This window comes from Scyliorhinus torazame, chromosome 4, assembly GCF_047496885.1.
Source record: "Scyliorhinus torazame isolate Kashiwa2021f chromosome 4, sScyTor2.1, whole genome shotgun sequence".
Classification (NCBI taxonomy): Eukaryota; Metazoa; Chordata; class Chondrichthyes; order Carcharhiniformes; family Scyliorhinidae; genus Scyliorhinus; species Scyliorhinus torazame.
This window is the reverse complement of record NC_092710.1, coordinates 75,348,726-75,370,659: the sequence shown is the minus strand read 5'-3', so window position 1 is coordinate 75,370,659 and position 21,934 is coordinate 75,348,726. Positions and strand designations below refer to the sequence as shown.

General features: G+C 45.7%; 1 protein-coding gene across 2 annotated transcripts in view; it reads left to right on the top strand.

The window, feature by feature from the left end:
- Nucleotides 1-21,934, top strand: part of LOC140410306 (upstream stimulatory factor 1-like) — a 154,120-nt gene that overhangs the window by 87,118 nt on the left and 45,068 nt on the right. For both annotated transcript variants that reach the window (XM_072498287.1, XM_072498288.1), the window contains exon 7: nucleotides 17,288-17,378. In XM_072498287.1, coding sequence (XP_072354388.1) covers nucleotides 17,288-17,378 — 91 coding nt within the window. The remainder of the gene's footprint in view (nucleotides 1-17,287; nucleotides 17,379-21,934) is intronic.

The following is a 21,934-nucleotide window of genomic DNA, read 5'->3' as shown; positions in this document are numbered from 1 at the left end:
CTCACTGTATCTCTCACACTCTATCTCTCACACTCTCTGTATCTCTCACACTCACTGCATCTCTCACACTCTCTGTATATCTCACACTCTCTGTATCTCTCACTCACTCTCCGTATCTCTCACACTCTCTATCTCTCACTCACTGTATCTCGCACACTCTCTGTATATCTCACACTCACTGTATCTCTCACTCACTGTATCTCTCACACTCTCTGTATCTCTCACACTCTGTATCTCACATTCTCTGTATCTCTCACACTCTCTGTATCTCTCACACTCTCTGTATCTCTCACACTCTCTGTATCTCTCACACTCTGTAACTCACACCATCTGTATCTCTCACACTCTGTATCTCTCACTCTCTGTAACTCTCACACTCTGTATCTCACACTCTCTGTATCTCTCAGAATCTCTGTATCTCTCACACTCTCTGTAACTCTCACACTCTCTGTATCTCTCACTCTCACTGTATTTCTCACTCTCACTGTATTACTCACTCTCACTATATCTCTCACACTCTGTATCTCTCACACTCTCTGTATCTCTCACACTCTCTGTATCTCTCACACTCTCTGTATCTCTCACACTCACTGTATCTCTCACACTCTCTATCTCTCACACTCTCTGTATCTCTCACACTCTCTGTATCTCTCACACTCTCTATCTCTCACTCTCACTGTATCTCTCACACTCTGTATCTCTCACACTCTCTGTATCTCTCACACTCTCTGTATATCTCACACACTCTGTATCTCTCACTCTCTGTATCTCTCACACTCACTGTATCTCTCACACTCTCTGTATCTCTCACACTCTCTGTATCTCTCACACTCTCTGTATCTCTCACACTCTCTGTATCTCTCACACTCTGTATCTCTCACTCACTGTATCTCTCACACTCACTGTATCTCTCACACTCTCTGTATCTCTCACTCACTCTCTGTATCTCTCACACTCTATCTCTCACTCACTGTATCTCTCACACTCTCTGTTACTCTCGCACTCTCTGTATCTCTCACACTCACTGTATCTCGCACACTCTGTATCTCTCACACTCTGTATCTCTCACTCGCACTCTGTATCTCCACACACTCTGTATCTCTCAATCTCACTGTATCTCCAACACTCTCTGTGTCTCTCACACTCTGTATCTCACATTCTCTGTATCTCTCACACTCTCTGTATCTCTCACACTCTCTGTATCTCTCATACTCTCTGTATCTCTCACACTCTCTGTATCTCTCAGACTCTGTATCTCACACTCTCTGTATCTCTCACACTCTCTGTATCTCTCACAGTCTCTGTATCTCTCACACTCTCTGTAACTCTCACACTCTGTATCTCACACTCTCTGTATCTCTCAGACTCTCTGTATCTCTCACACTCTCTGTATCTCTCACACTCTCTGTATCTCTCACATTCTCTGTATCTCTCACACTCTCTGTATATCTCACACTCACTATATCTCTCACACTCACTATATCTCTCACACTCTCTGCATCTCTCACACTCACTGTATCTCTCTCACTCTCTGTATATCTCACACTATCTGTATCTCTCACTCACTCTCCGTATCTCTCACTCTCTCTATCTCTCACTCACTGTAACTCTCACACTCTCTGTATCTCTCACACTCTCTGTATCTCTCACACTCTCTATCTCTCACACTCTCTGTATCTCTCACACTCTCTGTATCTCTCACACTCACTGTATCTCGCACACTCTCTGTATCTCTCACACTCTCTGTATCTCTCACTCACACTCTGTATCTCTCACACACTCTGTATCTCACACTCTCACTGTATCTCTCACACTCTCTATCTCGCACACTCTCTGTATCTCACACTCACTGTATTTCTCACACTCTCTGTATCTCTCACTCTCCGTATCTCTCACACTCTGTATCTCTCACACTCTCTGTATCTCTCACACTCTCTGTATCTCTCACACTCTGTATCTCTCACACTCTGTTTCTCACACTCTCACTGTATCTCTCACACTTTGTATCTCTCACACTCTCTGTATCTCTCACTCTCTGTAACTCTCACACTCTATCTCACACTCTCTGTATCTCTCAGACTCTCTGTATCTCTCACACTCTCTGTAACTCTCACACTCTCTGTATCTCTCACACTCTCTGTATCTCTCACACTCTCTGTATCTCTCACAATCACTGTATCTCTCACACTCTCTATCTCTCACACTCTCTGTATCTCTCACACTCACTGCATCTCTCACACTCACTGTATATCTCACACTCTCTGTATCTCTCACTCACTCTCCGTATCTCTCACACTCTCTATCTCTCACTCACTGTATCTCACACACTCTCTGTGTCTCTCACACTCTCTGTATCTCTCACACTCTCTGTATCTCGCACACTCTCTGTATCTCTCACGCTCTCTGTATCTCTCACTCACACTCTGTATCTCTCACACAGTCTGTATCTCTCACTATCACTCTATCTCTCACACTCTCTCTATCTCTCACACTCTCTGTATCTCTCACACTCTCTGTATCTCACACTCTCTGTATCTCACACTTTGTATCTCTCACACTCTCTGTATCTCTCACACTCTCTGTATCTCTCACACTCTCTGTATATCTCACACACTCTGTATCTCTCACTCTCTGTATCTCTCACACTCACTGTATCTCTCACACTCTCTGTATCTCTCACACTCTCTGTATCTCTCACACTCTCTGTATCTCTCACACTCTCTGTATCTCTCACACTCTGTATCTCTCACTCACTGTATCTCTCACACTCACTGTATCTCTCACACTCTCTGTATCTCTCACTCACTCTCTGTATCTCTCACACTCTATCTCTCACTCACTGTATCTCTCACACTCTCTGTAACTCTCGCACTCTCTGTATCTCTCACACTCACTGTATCTCGCACACTCTGTATCTCTCACACTCTGTATCTCTCACTCGCACTCTGTATCTCCACACACTCTGTATCTCTCAATCTCACTGTATCTCCAACACTCTCTGTGTCTCTCACACTCTGTATCTCACATTCTCTGTATCTCTCACACTCTCTGTATCTCTCACACTCTCTGTATCTCTCAGACTCTGTATCTCACACTCTCTGTATCTCTCACACTCTCTGTATCTCTCACAGTCTCTGTATCTCTCACACTCTCTGTAACTCTCACACTCTGTATCTCACACTCTCTGTATCTCTCAGACTCTCTGTATCTCTCACACTCTCTGTATCTCTCACACTCTCTGTATCTCTCACACTCTCTGTATCTCTCACACTCTCTGTATCTCTCACACTCTCTGTATATCTCACACTCACTATATCTCTCACACTCACTATATCTCTCACACTCTCTGCATCTCTCACACTCACTGTATCTCTCTCACTCTCTGTATATCTCACACTATCTGTATCTCTCACTCACTCTCCGTATCTCTCACTCTCTCTATCTCTCACTCACTGTAACTCTCACACTCTCTGTATCTCTCACACTCTCTGTATCTCTCACACTCTCTATCTCTCACACTCTCTGTATCTCTCACACTCTCTGTATCTCTCACACTCACTGTATCTCGCACACTCTCTGTATCTCTCACACTCTCTGTATCTCTCACTCACACTCTGTATCTCTCACACACTCTGTATCTCTCACTCTCACTGTATCTCTCACACTCTCTATCTCGCACACTCTCTGTATCTCACACTCACTGTATTTCTCACACTCTCTGTATCTCTCACTCTCCGTATCTCTCACACTCTGTATCTCTCACACTCTCTGTATCTCTCACACTCTCTGTATCTCTCACACTCTGTATCTCTCACACTCTGTTTCTCACACTCTCACTGTATCTCTCACACTTTGTATCTCTCACACTCTCTGTATCTCTCACTCTCTGTAACTCTCACACTCTATCTCACACTCTCTGTATCTCTCAGACTCTCTGTATCTCTCACACTCTCTGTAACTCTCACACTCTCTGTATCTCTCACACTCTCTGTATCTCTCACACTCTCTGTATCTCTCACAATCACTGTATCTCTCACACTCTCTATCTCTCACACTCTCTGTATCTCTCACACTCACTGCATCTCTCACACTCACTGTATATCTCACACTCTCTGTATCTCTCACTCACTCTCCGTATCTCTCACACTCTCTATCTCTCACTCACTGTATCTCACACACTCTCTGTGTCTCTCACACTCTCTGTATCTCTCACACTCTCTGTATCTCGCACACTCTCTGTATCTCTCACGCTCTCTGTATCTCTCACTCACACTCTGTATCTCTCACACAGTCTGTATCTCTCACTATCACTCTATCTCTCACTCTCTCTATCTCTCACACTCTCTGTATCTCTCACACTCTCTGTATCTCACACTCTCTGTATCTCACACTTTGTATCTCTCACACTCTCTGTATCTCTCACACTCTCTGTATCTCTCACACTCACTGTATCTCTGACACTCTCTGTATCTCTCACACTCTGTCTCTCACATTCTCTGTATCTCTCACACTCTCTGAATCTCTCACACTCTCTGTATCTCTCACACTCTCTGTATCTCTCACACTCTCTGTATCTCTCACACTCTCTGTTTCTCTCACACTCTCTGGATCTCTCACACTCTCTGGATCTCTCACACTCTATCTCACACTCTCTGTATCTCTCACACTCTCTGTATCTCTCACACTCTCTGTATCTCTCACTCTCTGTAACTCTCACACTCTGTATCTCACACTCTCTTTATCGCTCAGACTCTCTGTATCTCTCACACTCTCTGTATCTCTCACACTCTCTGGATCTCTCACTCTCACTGTATCTCTCACTCTCACTGTATCTCTCACACTCTGTATCTCTCACACTCTCTGTATCTCTCACACTCTCTGTATCTCTCACATTCTCTGTATCTCTCACACTCTCTGCATCTCTCACACTCTCTGCATCTCTCACACTCGCTGTATCTCTCTATCTCTCACACTCGCTATCTCTCACACTCTCTGTATCTCTCACACTCACTGCATCTCTCACACTCTCTGTATATCTCACACTCTCTGTATCTCACACTCTCTGTATCTCACACTTTGTATCTCTCACACTCACTGTATCTCTCACACTCTCTGTATCTCTCACACTCTCTGTATATCTCACACTCACTGTATCTCTCACACTCTCTGTATCTCTCACACTCTGTATCTCACACTCTCTGTATCTCTCACACTCTCTGTATCTCTCACACTCTCTGTATCTCTCACACTCTCTGTATCTCTCACACTCTCTGTATCTCTCACACTCTCTATCTCTCACTCTCTGTAACTCTCACACTCTGTATCTCACACTCTCTTTATCGCTCAGACTCTCTGTATCTCTCACACTCTCTGTATCTCTCACTCTCACTGTATCTCTCACTCTCACTGTATCTCTCACACTCTGTATCTCTCACACTCTCTGTATCTCTCACACTCTCTGTATCTCTCACTCTCACTGTATCTCTCACACTCACTGTATCTCTCACACTCTCTATCTCTCACACGCTCTGTATCTCTCACACTCACTGCATCTCTCACACTCTCTGTATCTCTCACACTCACTGTATCTCTCACACTCTCTGTATCTCTCACACTCTGCATCTCTCACATTCTCTGTATCTCTCACACTCTCTGCATCTCTCACACTCTCTGCATCTCTCACACTCGCTGTATCTCTCTATCTCTCACACTCGCTATCTCTCACACTCTCTGTATCTCTCACACTCACTGCATCTCTCACACTCTCTGTATATCTCACACTCTCTGTATCTCACACTCTCTGTATCTCACACTTTGTATCTCTCACACTCTCTGTATCTCTCTCACTCTATCTCTCACACTCACTGTATCTCTCACACTCTCTGTATCTCTCACACTCTCTGTATATCTCACACTCACTGTATCTCTCACACTCTCTGTATCTCTCACACTCTGTATCTCACATTCTCTGTATCTCTCACACTCTCTGTATCTCTCACACTCTCTGTATCTCTCACTCTCACTGTATCTCTCACTCTCACTGTATCTCTCACACTCTGTATCTCTCACACTCTCTGTATCTCTCACACTCACTGTATCTCTCACACTCTCTGTATCTCTCACTCTCACTGTATCTCTCACACTCTGTATCTCTCACACTCTCTGTATCTCTCACACTCTCTATCTCTCACACTCTCTGTATCTCTCACACTCTCTGTATCTCTCACACTCACTGTATCTCTCACACTCTCTATCTCTCACACTCTCTGTATCTCTCACACTCACTGCATCTCTCACACTCTCTGTATATCTCACACTCTCTGTATCTCTCACTCACTCTCCGTATCTCTCACACTCTCTATCTCTCACTCACTGTATCTCGCACACTCTCTGTATATCTCACACTCACTGTATCTCTCACTCACTGTATCTCTCACACTCTCTGTATCTCTCACACTCTGTATCTCACATTCTCTGTATCTCTCACACTCTCTGTATCTCTCACACTCTCTGTATCTCTCACACTCTGTAACTCACACCATCTGTATCTCTCACACTCTGTATCTCTCACTCTCTGTAACTCTCACACTCTGTATCTCACACTCTCTGTATCTCTCAGAATCTCTGTATCTCTCACACTCTCTGTAACTCTCACACTCTCTGTATCTCTCACTCTCACTGTATTTCTCACTCTCACTGTATTACTCACTCTCACTATATCTCTCACACTCTCTGTATCTCTCACACTCTCTGTATCTCTCACACTCTCTATCTCTCACTCTCACTGTATCTCTCACACTCTGTATCTCTCACACTCTCTGTATCTCTCACACTCTCTGTATATCTCACACACTCTGTATCTCTCACTCTCTGTATCTCTCACACTCACTGTATCTCTCACACTCTCTGTATCTCTCACACTCTCTGTATCTCTCACACTCTGTATCTCTCACTCACTGTATCTCTCACACTCACTGTATCTCTCACACTCTCTGTATCTCTCACTCACTCTCTGTATCTCTCACACTCTATCTCTCACTCACTGTATCTCTCACACTCTCTGTAACTCTCGCACTCTCTGTATCTCTCACACTCACTGTATCTCGCACACTCTGTATCTCTCACACTCTGTATCTCTCACTCGCACTCTGTATCTCCACACACTCTGTATCTCTCAATCTCACTGTATCTCCAACACTCTCTGTGTCTCTCACACTCTGTATCTCACATTCTCTGTATCTCTCACACTCTCTGTATCTCTCACACTCTCTGTATCTCTCATACTCTCTGTATCTCTCACACTCTCTGTATCTCTCAGACTCTGTATCTCACACTCTCTGTATCTCTCACACTCTCTGTATCTCTCACAGTCTCTGTATCTCTCACACTCTCTGTAACTCTCACACTCTGTATCTCACACTCTCTGTATCTCTCAGACTCTCTGTATCTCTCACACTCTCTGTATCTCTCACACTCTCTGTATCTCTCACACTCTCTGTATCTCTCACACTCTCTGTATATCTCACACTCACTATATCTCTCACACTCACTATATCTCTCACACTCTCTGCATCTCTCACACTCACTGTATCTCTCTCACTCTCTGTATATCTCACACTATCTGTATCTCTCACTCACTCTCCGTATCTCTCACTCTCTCTATCTCTCACTCACTGTAACTCTCACACTCTCTGTATCTCTCACACTCTCTGTATCTCTCACACTCTCTATCTCTCACACTCTCTGTATCTCTCACACTCTCTGTATCTCTCACACTCACTGTATCTCGCACACTCTCTGTATCTCTCACACTCTCTGTATCTCTCACTCACACTCTGTATCTCTCACACACTCTGTATCTCTCACTCTCACTGTATCTCTCACACTCTCTATCTCGCACACTCTCTGTATCTCACACTCACTGTATTTCTCACACTCTCTGTATCTCTCACTCTCCGTATCTCTCACACTCTGTATCTCTCACACTCTCTGTATCTCTCACACTCTCTGTATCTCTCACACTCTGTATCTCTCACACTCTGTTTCTCACACTCTCACTGTATCTCTCACACTTTGTATCTCTCACACTCTCTGTATCTCTCACTCTCTGTAACTCTCACACTCTATCTCACACTCTCTGTATCTCTCAGACTCTCTGTATCTCTCACACTCTCTGTAACTCTCACACTCTCTGTATCTCTCACACTCTCTGTATCTCTCACACTCTCTGTATCTCTCACAATCACTGTATCTCTCACACTCTCTGTCTCTCACACTCTCTGTATCTCTCACACTCACTGCATCTCTCACACTCTCTGTATATCTCACACTCTCTGTATCTCTCACTCACTCTCCGTATCTCTCACACTCTCTATCTCTCACTCACTGTATCTCACACACTCTCTGTATCTCTCACACTCTCTGTATCTCTCACACTCTCTGTATCTCGCACACTCTCTGTATCTCTCACGCTCTCTGTATCTCTCACTCACACTCTGTATCTCTCACACAGTCTGTATCTCTCACTATCACTCTATCTCTCACACTCTCTCTATCTCTCACACTCTCTGTATCTCTCACACTCTCTGTATCTCTCACACTCTCTGTATCTCACAATCTCTGTATCTCACACTTTGTATCTCTCACACTCTCTGTATCTCTCACACTCTCTGTATCTCTCACACTCACTGTATCTCTGACACTCTCTGTATCTCTCACACTCTGTATCTCACATTCTCTGTATCTCTCACACTCTCTGAATCTCTCACACTCTCTGTATCTCTCACACTCTCTGTATCTCTCACACTCTCTGTATCTCTCACACTCTCTGTTTCTCTCACACTCTCTGGATCTCTCACACTCTCTGGATCTCTCACACTCTATCTCACACTCTCTGTATCTCTCACACTCTCTGTATCTCTCACACTCTCTGTATCTCTCACTCTCTGTAACTCTCACACTCTGTATCTCACACTCTCTTTATCGCTCAGACTCTCTGTATCTCTCACACTCTCTGTATCTCTCACACTCTCTGGATCTCTCACTCTCACTGCATCTCTCACTCTCACTGTATCTCTCACACTCTGTATCTCTCACACTCTCTGTATCTCTCACACTCTCTGTATCTCTCACATTCTCTGTATCTCTCACACTCTCTGCATCTCTCACACTCTCTGCATCTCTCACACTCGCTGTATCTCTCTATCTCTCACACTCGCTATCTCTCACACTCTCTGTATCTCTCACACTCACTGCATCTCTCACACTCTCTGTATATCTCACACTCTCTGTATCTCACACTCTCTGTATCTCACACTTTGTATCTCTCACACTCACTGTATCTCTCACACTCTCTGTATCTCTCACACTCTCTGTATATCTCACACTCACTGTATCTCTCACACTCTCTGTATCTCTCACACTCTGTATCTCACATTCTCTGTATCTCTCACACTCTCTGTATCTCTCACACTCTCTGTATCTCTCACTCTCTGTATCTCTCACACTCTGTATCTCTCACACTCTCTGTATCTCTCACACTCTCTGTATCTCTCACTCTGTAACTCTCACACTCTGTATCTCACACTCTCTTTATCGCTCAGACTCTCTGTATCTCTCACACTCTCTGTATCTCTCACTCTCACTGTATCTCTCACTCTCACTGTATCTCTCACACTCTGTATCTCTCACACTCTCTGTATCTCTCACACTCTCTGTATCTCTCACTCTCACTGTATCTCTCACACTCACTGTATCTCTCACACTCTCTATCTCTCACACGCTCTGTATCTCTCACACTCACTGCATCTCTCACACTCTCTGTATCTCTCACACTCACTGTATCTCTCACACTCTCTATCTCTCACACGCTCTGTATCTCTCACACTCACTGCATCTCTCACACTCTCTGTATATCTCACACTCTCTGTATCTCTCACTCACTCTCCGTATCTCTCACACTCTCTATCTCTCACTCACTGTATCTCTCACACTCTCTGTATTTCTCACACTCACTGTATCTCGCACACTCTCTGTATCTCTCACTCTCACTGTATCTCTCACACTCTCTATCTCTCACACTCTCTATCTCTCACACTCTCTGTATCTCTCACACTCTCTGTATCTCTCACACTCTCTGTATCTCACACTCTCTGTATCTCGCACTTTGTATCTCTCACACTCTCTGTATCTCTCACACTCTCTGTATCTCTCACACTCTCTGTATCTCACACTCTCTGTATCTCACACTTTGTATCTCTCACACTCTCTGTATCTCTCACACACTCTGTATCTCTCACTCCACACTCTGTATCTCTCACACACTCTGTATCTCTCACTCTCACTGTATCTCTCACACTCTCTATCTCTCACACTCTCTATCTCTCACACTCTCTGTATCTCTCACACTCTCTGTATCTCACACTCTCTGTATCTCACACTTTGTATCTCTCACACTCTCTGTATCTCTCACACTCTCTGTATCTCTCACACTCTCTGTATCTCTCACACTCACTGTATCTCTCACACTCTGTATCTCACACTCTCTGTATCTCACAATCTCTGTATCTCACACTTTGTATCTCTCACACTCTCTGTATCTCTCACACTCTCTGTATCTCTCACACTCTCTGTATCTCACACTCTCTGTATCTCACACTTTGTATCTCTCACACTCTCTGTATCTCTCACACTCTGTATCTCTCACACTCTGTATCTCTCACACTCTCTGTATCTCTCACACTCACTGTATCACTCACACTCTCTGTATCTCTCACACTCTGTATCTCACATTCTCTGTATCTCTCACACTCTCTGAATCTCTCACACTCTCTGTATCTCTCACACTCTCTGTATCTCTCACACTCTCTGTATCTCTCACACTCTCTGTATCTCTCTCACTCTCTGGATCTCTCACACTCTGGATCTCTCACACTCTATCTCACACTCTCTGTATCTCTCACACTCTCTGTATCTCTCACTCTCTGTAACTCTCACACTCTGTATCTCACACTCTCTTTATCGCTCAGACTCTCTGTATCTCTCACACTCTCTGTATCTCTCACTCTCACTGTATCTCTCACTCTCACTGTATCTCTCACACTCTGTATCTCTCACACTCTCTGTATCTCTCACACTCTCTGTATCTCTCACACTCTCTGTATCTCTCACACTCTCTGCATCTCTCACACTCTCTGCATCTCTCACACTCGCTGTATCTCTCACACTCTCTATCTCTCACACTCACTGTATCTCTCACACTCTCTATCTCTCACGCTCTCTATCGCTCAGTCTCTCTGTATCTCTCACACTCTCTGTATATCTCACACTCTCTGTATCTCTCGCACTCACTGTATGTCGCACACTCTCTGTGTCTCTCACACTCTGTATCTCACATTCTCTGTATCTCTCACACTCTCTGTATCTCTCACACTCTCTGTATCTCTCACACTCTCTGTATCTCTCACACTCTCTGTATCTCTCACACTCTCTGTATCTCTCACACTCTCTGTTTCTCTCACACTCTGTAACTCACACTCTCTGTATCTCTCACACTCTCTGTATCTCTCACACTCTCTGTATCTCTCACTCTCTGTAACTCTCACACTCTGTATCTCACACTCTCTGTATCTCTCAGACTCTCTGTATCTCTCACATTCTCTGTATCTCTCACACTCTCTGTATCTCTCACTCTCACTGTATCTCTCTCTCTCACACTCTCTGTATCTCTCACACTCTCTGTATATCTCACACTCACTGTATCTCTCACCTCTCTGTATATCTCACACTATCTGTATCTCTCACTCTCACTGTATCTCTCACCTCTCTGTATATCTCACACTCTCTGTATCTCTCACACTCACTGTATCTTTCACCTCTCTGTATATCTCACACTATCTGTATCTCTCACTCTCCGTATCTCGCACTTTGTATCTCTCACACTCTCTGTATCTCTCACACTCTCTGTATCTCTCACACTCTCTGTATCTCACACTCTCTGTATCTCACACTTTGTATCTCTCACACTCTCTGTATCTCTCACACACTCTGTATCTCTCACTCCACACTCTGTATCTCTCACACACTCTGTATCTCTCACTCTCACTGTATCTCTCACACTCTCTATCTCTCACACTCTCTATCTCTCACACTCTCTGTATCTCTCACACTCTCTGTATCTCACACTCTCTGTATCTCACACTTTGTATCTCTCACACTCTCTGTATCTCTCACACTCTCTGTATCTCTCACACTCTCTGTATCTCTCACACTCACTGTATCTCTCACACTCTGTATCTCACACTCTCTGTATCTCACAATCTCTGTATCTCACACTTTGTATCTCTCACACTCTCTGTATCTCTCACACTCTCTGTATCTCTCACACTCTCTGTATCTCACACTCTCTGTATCTCACACTTTGTATCTCTCACACTCTCTGTATCTCTCACACTCTGTATCTCTCACACTCTGTATCTCTCACACTCTCTGTATCTCTCACACTCACTGTATCACTCACACTCTCTGTATCTCTCACACTCTGTATCTCACATTCTCTGTATCTCTCACACTCTCTGAATCTCTCACACTCTCTGTATCTCTCACACTCTCTGTATCTCTCACACTCTCTGTATCTCTCACACTCTCTGTATCTCTCTCACTCTCTGGATCTCTCACACTCTGGATCTCTCACACTCTATCTCACACTCTCTGTATCTCTCACACTCTCTGTATCTCTCACTCTCTGTAACTCTCACACTCTGTATCTCACACTCTCTTTATCGCTCAGACTCTCTGTATCTCTCACACTCTCTGTATCTCTCACTCTCACTGTATCTCTCACTCTCACTGTATCTCTCACACTCTGTATCTCTCACACTCTCTGTATCTCTCACACTCTCTGTATCTCTCACACTCTCTGTATCTCTCACACTCTCTGCATCTCTCACACTCTCTGCATCTCTCACACTCGCTGTATCTCTCACACTCTCTATCTCTCACACTCACTGTATCTCTCACACTCTCTATCTCTCACGCTCTCTATCGCTCAGTCTCTCTGTATCTCTCACACTCTCTGTATATCTCACACTCTCTGTATCTCTCGCACTCACTGTATGTCGCACACTCTCTGTGTCTCTCACACTCTGTATCTCACATTCTCTGTATCTCTCACACTCTCTGTATCTCTCACACTCTCTGTATCTCTCACACTCTCTGTATCTCTCACACTCTCTGTATCTCTCACACTCTCTGTATCTCTCACACTCTCTGTTTCTCTCACACTCTGTAACTCACACTCTCTGTATCTCTCACACTCTCTGTATCTCTCACACTCTCTGTATCTCTCACTCTCTGTAACTCTCACACTCTGTATCTCACACTCTCTTTATCGCTCAGACTCTCTGTATCTCTCACACTCTCTGTATCTCTCACTCTCACTGTATCTCTCACTCTCACTGTATCTCTCACACTCTGTATCTCTCACACTCTCTGTATCTCTCACACTCTCTGTATCTCTCACTCTCACTGTATCTCTCACACTCACTGTATCTCTCACTCTCTATCTCTCACACGCTCTGTATCTCTCACACTCACTGCATCTCTCACACTCTCTGTATCTCTCACACTCACTGTATCTCTCACACTCTCTATCTCTCACACGCTCTGTATCTCTCACACTCACTGCATCTCTCACACTCTCTGTATATCTCACACTCTCTGTATCTCTCACTCACTCTCCGTATCTCTCACACTCTCTATCTCTCACTCACTGTATCTCTCACACTCTCTGTATTTCTCACACTCACTGTATCTCGCACACTCTCTGTATCTCTCACTCTCACTGTATCTCTCACACTCTCTATCTCTCACACTCTCTATCTCTCACACTCTCTGTATCTCTCACACTCTCTGTATCTCTCACACTCTCTGTATCTCACACTCTCTGTATCTCGCACTTTGTATCTCTCACACTCTCTGTATCTCTCACACTCTCTGTATCTCTCACACTCTCTGTATCTCACACTCTCTGTATCTCACACTTTGTATCTCTCACACTCTCTGTATCTCTCACACACTCTGTATCTCTCACTCCACACTCTGTATCTCTCACACACTCTGTATCTCTCACTCTCACTGTATCTCTCACACTCTCTATCTCTCACACTCTCTATCTCTCACACTCTCTGTATCTCTCACACTCTCTGTATCTCACACTCTCTGTATCTCACACTTTGTATCTCTCACACTCTCTGTATCTCTCACACTCTCTGTATCTCTCACACTCTCTGTATCTCTCACACTCACTGTATCTCTCACACTCTGTATCTCACACTCTCTGTATCTCACAATCTCTGTATCTCACACTTTGTATCTCTCACACTCTCTGTATCTCTCACACTCTCTGTATCTCTCACACTCTCTGTATCTCACACTCTCTGTATCTCACACTTTGTATCTCTCACACTCTCTGTATCTCTCACACTCTGTATCTCTCACACTCTGTATCTCTCACACTCTCTGTATCTCTCACACTCACTGTATCACTCACACTCTCTGTATCTCTCACACTCTGTATCTCACATTCTCTGTATCTCTCACACTCTCTGAATCTCTCACACTCTCTGTATCTCTCACACTCTCTGTATCTCTCACACTCTCTGTATCTCTCACACTCTCTGTATCTCTCTCACTCTCTGGATCTCTCACACTCTGGATCTCTCACACTCTATCTCACACTCTCTGTATCTCTCACACTCTCTGTATCTCTCACTCTCTGTAACTCTCACACTCTGTATCTCACACTCTCTTTATCGCTCAGACTCTCTGTATCTCTCACACTCTCTGTATCTCTCACTCTCACTGTATCTCTCACTCTCACTGTATCTCTCACACTCTGTATCTCTCACACTCTCTGTATCTCTCACACTCTCTGTATCTCTCACACTCTCTGTATCTCTCACACTCTCTGCATCTCTCACACTCTCTGCATCTCTCACACTCGCTGTATCTCTCACACTCTCTATCTCTCACACTCACTGTATCTCTCACACTCTCTATCTCTCACGCTCTCTATCGCTCAGTCTCTCTGTATCTCTCACACTCTCTGTATATCTCACACTCTCTGTATCTCTCGCACTCACTGTATGTCGCACACTCTCTGTGTCTCTCACACTCTGTATCTCACATTCTCTGTATCTCTCACACTCTCTGTATCTCTCACACTCTCTGTATCTCTCACACTCTCTGTATCTCTCACACTCTCTGTATCTCTCACACTCTCTGTATCTCTCACACTCTCTGTTTCTCTCACACTCTGTAACTCACACTCTCTGTATCTCTCACACTCTCTGTATCTCTCACACTCTCTGTATCTCTCACTCTCTGTAACTCTCACACTCTGTATCTCACACTCTCTGTATCTCTCAGACTCTCTGTATCTCTCACATTCTCTGTATCTCTCACACTCTCTGTATCTCTCACTCTCACTGTATCTCTCTCTCTCACACTCTCTGTATCTCTCACACTCTCTGTATATCTCACACTCACTGTATCTCTCACCTCTCTGTATATCTCACACTATCTGTATCTCTCACTCTCACTGTATCTCTCACCTCTCTGTATATCTCACACTCTCTGTATCTCTCACACTCACTGTATCTTTCACCTCTCTGTATATCTCACACTATCTGTATCTCTCACTCTCCGTATCTCTCACACTCTCTATCTCTCACTCACTGTATCTCTCACACTCTCTGTATCTCTCACTCTCAGTGTATCTCTCACTCTCACTGTATCTCTCACACTCTCTGTATCTCTCACACTCTCTGTTTGTCTCACACTCACTATATCTCTCACACTCACTATATCTCTCACACTCTCTGTATCTCTCACACTCACTGTATCTCTCACTCTCACTGTATATCTCACACTTTCTGTATCTCTCACTCACTCTCCGTATCTCTCACACTCTCTATCTCTCACTCACTGTATCTCTCACACTCTCTGTATCTCTCACACTCTCTGTATCTCTCACACTCACTGTATCTCGCACACTCTCTCTATCTCTCACACTCTCTGTATCTCTCACTCACACTCTGTATCTCTCACACTCTCTATCTCTCACGCTCTCTGTATCTCTCACACTCTCTGTATCTCTCACACTCTCTGTATCTCACACTCTCTGTATCTCACACTTTGTATCTCTCACACTCTCTGTATCTCTGACACTCACTGTATCTCTCACACTCTCTGTATCTCTCACACTCTGTATCTCACATTCTCTGTATCTCTCACACTCTCTGTATCTCTCACACTCTCTGTATCTCACACTCTCTGTATCTCACACTTTGTATCTCTCACACTCTCTGTATCTCTCACACTCACTGTATCTCTCACACTCTCTGTATCTCTCACACTCTGTATCTCACATTCTCTGTATCTCACATTCTCTGTATCTCTCACACTCTCTGTATCTCTCACACTCTCTGTATCTCACACTCTCTGTATCTCACACTTTGTATCTCTCACACTCTCTGTATCTCTCACACTCACTGTATCTCTCACACTCTCTGTATCTCTCACACTCACTGTATCTCTCACACTCTCTATCTCTCACACTCTGTATCTCACACTCTCTGTATCTCACACTTTGTATCTCTCACACTCTCTGTATCTCTCACACTCACTGTATCTCTCACACTCTCTGTATCTCTCACACTCTCTGTATCTCTCACACTCTGTATCTCACACTTTCTGTATCTCTCTCACACGCTGTATCCCTCACTGCATCTCTCACACTCTCTGTATCTCTCACTCTCTCTGTCTCTCTCACACTCTCTGTATCTCTCACACTCTCTGTATCTCACACACTCTGTATCTCTCACACTCTCTGTATCTCTCACACTCTGTATCTCTCACACTCTCTGTCTCTCTCACACTCTCTGTATCTCTCACACTCACTCTGTATCTCTCACACTCTCTGTATCTCTCACACTCTCTGTATCTCTCTATTTCTGTATCTCTCACACTCTCTGTATCTCTCACACTCACTGTATCTCTCACTCTCACTGTATCTCTCACACTCTGTCTATGTGTCCTGTCTCTCTGCTCCCCTCTTCATATTCTGCTTTTCTCTCTCACTCTCGGTTCCTTTCTCTCTCTCACACTCTGTTTGTCTCTCTACCTCTCTGTCTTTGTCAGTCTCTCTCTGCAGTTTGCCACATTCCCTGCTCTTGCTGGCGGGTTTGCTCGTTTATTGTCTCATTTTCTCCCTTGTGCTCTGCTCCAGGTCAGTTCTATGTGATGATGTCGCCGCAGGATGTGTTACCGGGCAGCACCACTCAAAGATCGATCGCCCCGCGGGCGCACCCATACTCTCTGTAAGTAACATCTGGGAACACTGCCCGGTGACACTGATACACACTTACTCACTCTCACACACACTCACTCATTCTCTCACACACACTCTCACTCTCTCTCACTCACTCACTCTCACTCTAACTCTCACTCTCTCACTCACTCACTCACTCTCACTTTCCACCCACTCTCTCACTCTCACTCTCACTCACTCTCACTCTCTCACTCACTCACTCACTCTCACTTTCCACCCACTCTCTCACCCTCACTCTCACTCACTCTCACACACAGTCTCTCACTCTCGCACTCACTCTCTCACTCTCACACTCACTCTCACTTTCACACACACTCTCTCACTCTCACTCGCACACACTCTCTCACTCTCACACTCTCACACACACTCTCTAACTCTCACACACTATCTCACTACTCTCACTCTCTCACTCTCACACTCTCTCACACACACTCTCACTCACTCTCTCACTCTCTCGCTCTCTCACTCACTCTCACTCTCTCGCTCTCTCACTCACTCTCACTCTCACACACACTCACTCTCACACACTATCTCACTACTCTCACTCTCTCACTCTCACACTCTCTCACACACACTCTCACTCTCTCGCACACACTCTCACTCTCTCACTCTCGCACTCTCTCTCTCACTCACTCTCACACTTTTTTTAAAAAAGTATATTTTATTGAAAATGTTTTTTTCCCTGAGCAACATTTTTCCCGCTTACAAAACAAACGAAACGATAATAATAATAATATACAAGTAACAAAACCTCGTACTCTATTGACCTATACTCAACTAAGCCTCCTCCCCCCCTCCCCCCCCCCCCCCCCTCCCCCCTGGGTTGCTGCCGCTGGTCATCTGTCTTCCCTCTAACGTTCCTCTAGGTAGTCGAGAAATGGCTGCCACTGCCTGGTGAACCCTTGAGCCGATCCTCTCAGGGCAAACTTTATCTGCTCCAGTTTAATAAACCCCGCCACATCGTTTACCCAGGCCTCCAGTCCGGGGGAGTTTCGCCTCCTTCCACATGAGTAGGATCCTGCGCCGGACTACTAGGGACGCAAAGGCCACGACATCGGCCTCTTTCGCCTCCTGCACTCCCGGCTCTTCCGCAACTCCAAATATAGCTAACCCCCAGCTAGGTTTGACCTGGGCCTTCACCACCTGCGAAATCACTCCCGTCACTCCCTTCCAATACCCTTCCAGTGCCGGGCACGCCCAAAACATATGTGCGTGGTTTGCCGGGCTCCCGCCACACCTCCCACATTTGTCCTCCACTCCAAAGAACCTGCTCAATCTTGCCCCCGTTATGTGTGCTCTATGTAGCACCTTAAATTGAATCAGGCTAAGCCTGGCGCATGAGGAAGAGGAATTTACCCTGCTTAGGGCATCAGCCCACATACCCTCCTCTATCTCCTCCCCTAATTCTTCTTCCCACTTTCTTTTTAGTTCGCCCACCGACTCCTCCCCCTCTTCCCTCATCTCTCTATAAATCTCTGACACCTTGCCCTCTCCGACCCACACCCCTGAAAGCACCCTGTCCTGTATCCCCTGTGTCGGGAGCCGCGGAAATTCCCTCACCTGTTGTCTAGTAAACGCCCTCACCGCCATAGATCTCAAGAAATTCCCCCGGGGTAACTTATACTTTTCCTCCAGTGCTCCCAAGCTCGCAAAAGTCCCATCTATGACTAAATCTCCCACCTTCCTAATTCCCAACTGGTACCAGCTCTGAAATCCTCCATCCATTCTTCCTGGGGCGAACCTATGGTTGTTCCTGATAGGGGACCCCACCACGGCTCCCCGCCCCCCTCTCTGTCGCCTCCACTGTCCCCATATGTTCAGTGTTGCCGCCACCACCGGGTTCGTGGTGTACTTTTTCGGTGAGAACGGTCGCGGCGCCGTCACCAGCGCCTCTAGACTCGTCCCTTTACAGGACCTTCTCTCCAGCCTTTTCCACACCGCTCCCTCACCCTCCATCATCCATCTACGTATCATTGCCACATTGGCGGCCCAATAATAATCTCCCAAGTTCGGTAGTACCAGTCCTCCTCTGTCCCTACTGCGCTGAAGGAACTCCCTCCTTACTCTCGGAACTTTCCCTGCCCACACAAAGCTCGTAATGCTCCTATCTATTTTATTAAAAAAGGTCCTGGTGATTAAAATAGGGAGACATTGAAATACAAATAAGAACCTCAGGAGGACCATCATCTTAATTGCTTGCACCCTGCCCGCCAGCGATAAAGGCTGCATGTCCCACCTCTTAAAGTCCTCCTCCATTTGTTCTACCAGCCGTGTCAGATTAAGTCTGTGCAAGGTTCCCCAGCTCCTAGCGATCTGAATCCCCAAGTATCGGAAGTTTCTTTCCACTTTCCTTAGCGGTAAGCCTTCTATCTCTCTACTCTGGTCCCCTGGATGTATCACATATAATTCACTCTTCCCCATGTTTAACCTATACCCCGAAAATTCCCCGAACCTCCTCAAGATTCGCATAACCTCTATCATCCCCCCCGCTGGGTCCGACACGTATAACAATAGGTCATCCGCGTATAACGAGACTAGGTGTTCTTCTCCCCCTCTAGTCACCCCTCTCCATTTCCTGGAGTCTCTCAACGCCATGGCCAGAGGTTCAATTGCCAACGCAAACAACAATGGAGACAGCGGGCATCCCTGTCTTGTTCCCCTATATAATCGGAAATACTCCGATCTATCTCGACCTGTAACTACGCTTGCCGTTGGTGCCCCATAAAGTAGTCTAACCCAGCGAATAAACCCGTTCCCAAACCCAAATCTCCTTAACATTTCCATAAATACTCCCACTCCACCCTATCAAATACCTTCTCTGCGTCCATTGCCGCCACTATCTCTGCCTCCCCCTCCACTGAGGGCATCATTATCACCCCTAATAGCCGTCGCACGTTAACATTCAATTGTCTCCCTTTTACGAACCCTGTCTGGTCTTCGTGCACCACCCCCGGGACACAGTCCTCTATCCTCGATGCCAGCACCTTTGCTAGCAATTTGGCGTCCACGTTCAATAGTGAAATAGGTCTATAGGACCCACACTGCATCGGATCTTTGTCCCTCTTCAAAATTAGCGATATCGTCGCCTCCGACATTGTCGGGGGTAGTGTCCCCCCTTCCCTGGCCTCATTGAACGTCCTCGCCAACAACGGGGCCAACTAGTCCACATATTTTCTGTAGAATTCCACCGGGAACCCGTCTGGCCCTGGGGTCTTCCCTGCTTGCATGCACTCTCACACTCTCACACACACTCTCTCACACTCTCTCACACGCACTCACTCTCACACTCTCATTCTCACTCTCACACACTCTCACTCTCTCACTCTCTCACACACTCTCACACTCTCTCACACACACTCACTCTCTCACTCTCACACACACTCTCACACACACTCTCACTCACTCTCTCACTCTCACACACACTCTCTCACTCGCTCACTCACTCTCACTCTCTCACACACTCCCACTCTCACTCTCACACACACTCTCTCACTCTCACACACACTCTCACACACACTCTCACTCACTCTCTCACTCTCACACACACTCTCTCACTCGCTCACTCACTCTCACTCTCTCTCACTCACTCACACACTCTCACTCTCTCACTCTCTCACTCACACTCTCACAGACACTCTCAATCTCTCACACATTCTCTCACTCTCACACTCTCACTCTCTCACTCACACACTCACTCACTCTCTCTCACTCGCTCTCTCACTCTCACACACTCTCTCACTCTCACACTCTCACTCTCACTCTCACACTCTCACTCTCTCACTCTCTCACTCTCTCACTCTCTCACTCTCTCACTCTCTCACTCACTCGCTCTCACACACTCACTCACTCTCACACACTCACTCTCTCACTCACTCTCTCTCACTCGCTCTCTCACTCTCACACACTCTCTCACTCTCACACACTCTCTCACTCTCACACACTCTCTCACTCTTACTCTCTCACTCACTCTCACTCTCACTCTCTCACTCACTCTCACTCTCTCACTCACTTACATTCTCACTCACTCTCACTCACTCTCTCACACACTCTCACTCACACTCACACTCTCACACACTCTCACTCTCTCACTCTCACACACTCACTCACTCTCACACACTCACTCACTCTAACTCACTCACTCACTCTCTCTCACTCGCTCTCTCACTCTCACTCACTCTCTCACTCTCTTACTCTTTCATTCTCTCACTCTCACACTCTCACACACACTCTCACTCGCTCTCTCACACACTCTCTCACTCTCTCACTCTCCCACTCTCATTCTCTCACTCTCACACACTCACTCTCACTCATTCTCTCACTCTCACACTCACTCACTCTCACACTCACTCTCTCACACTCACTCTCTCACACACTCTCACTCTCACTCTCTCACTCTCACACAGATTCTCTCACTCACTCTCCCGCTCTCTCACTCACTCTCTCACTCTCACACTCACATTCGCACTCTCACTCACTCATTCTCTCACACTCTCTCACTCTCACTCACATTCTCACTCACACACACTCACACACACTCACTCACTC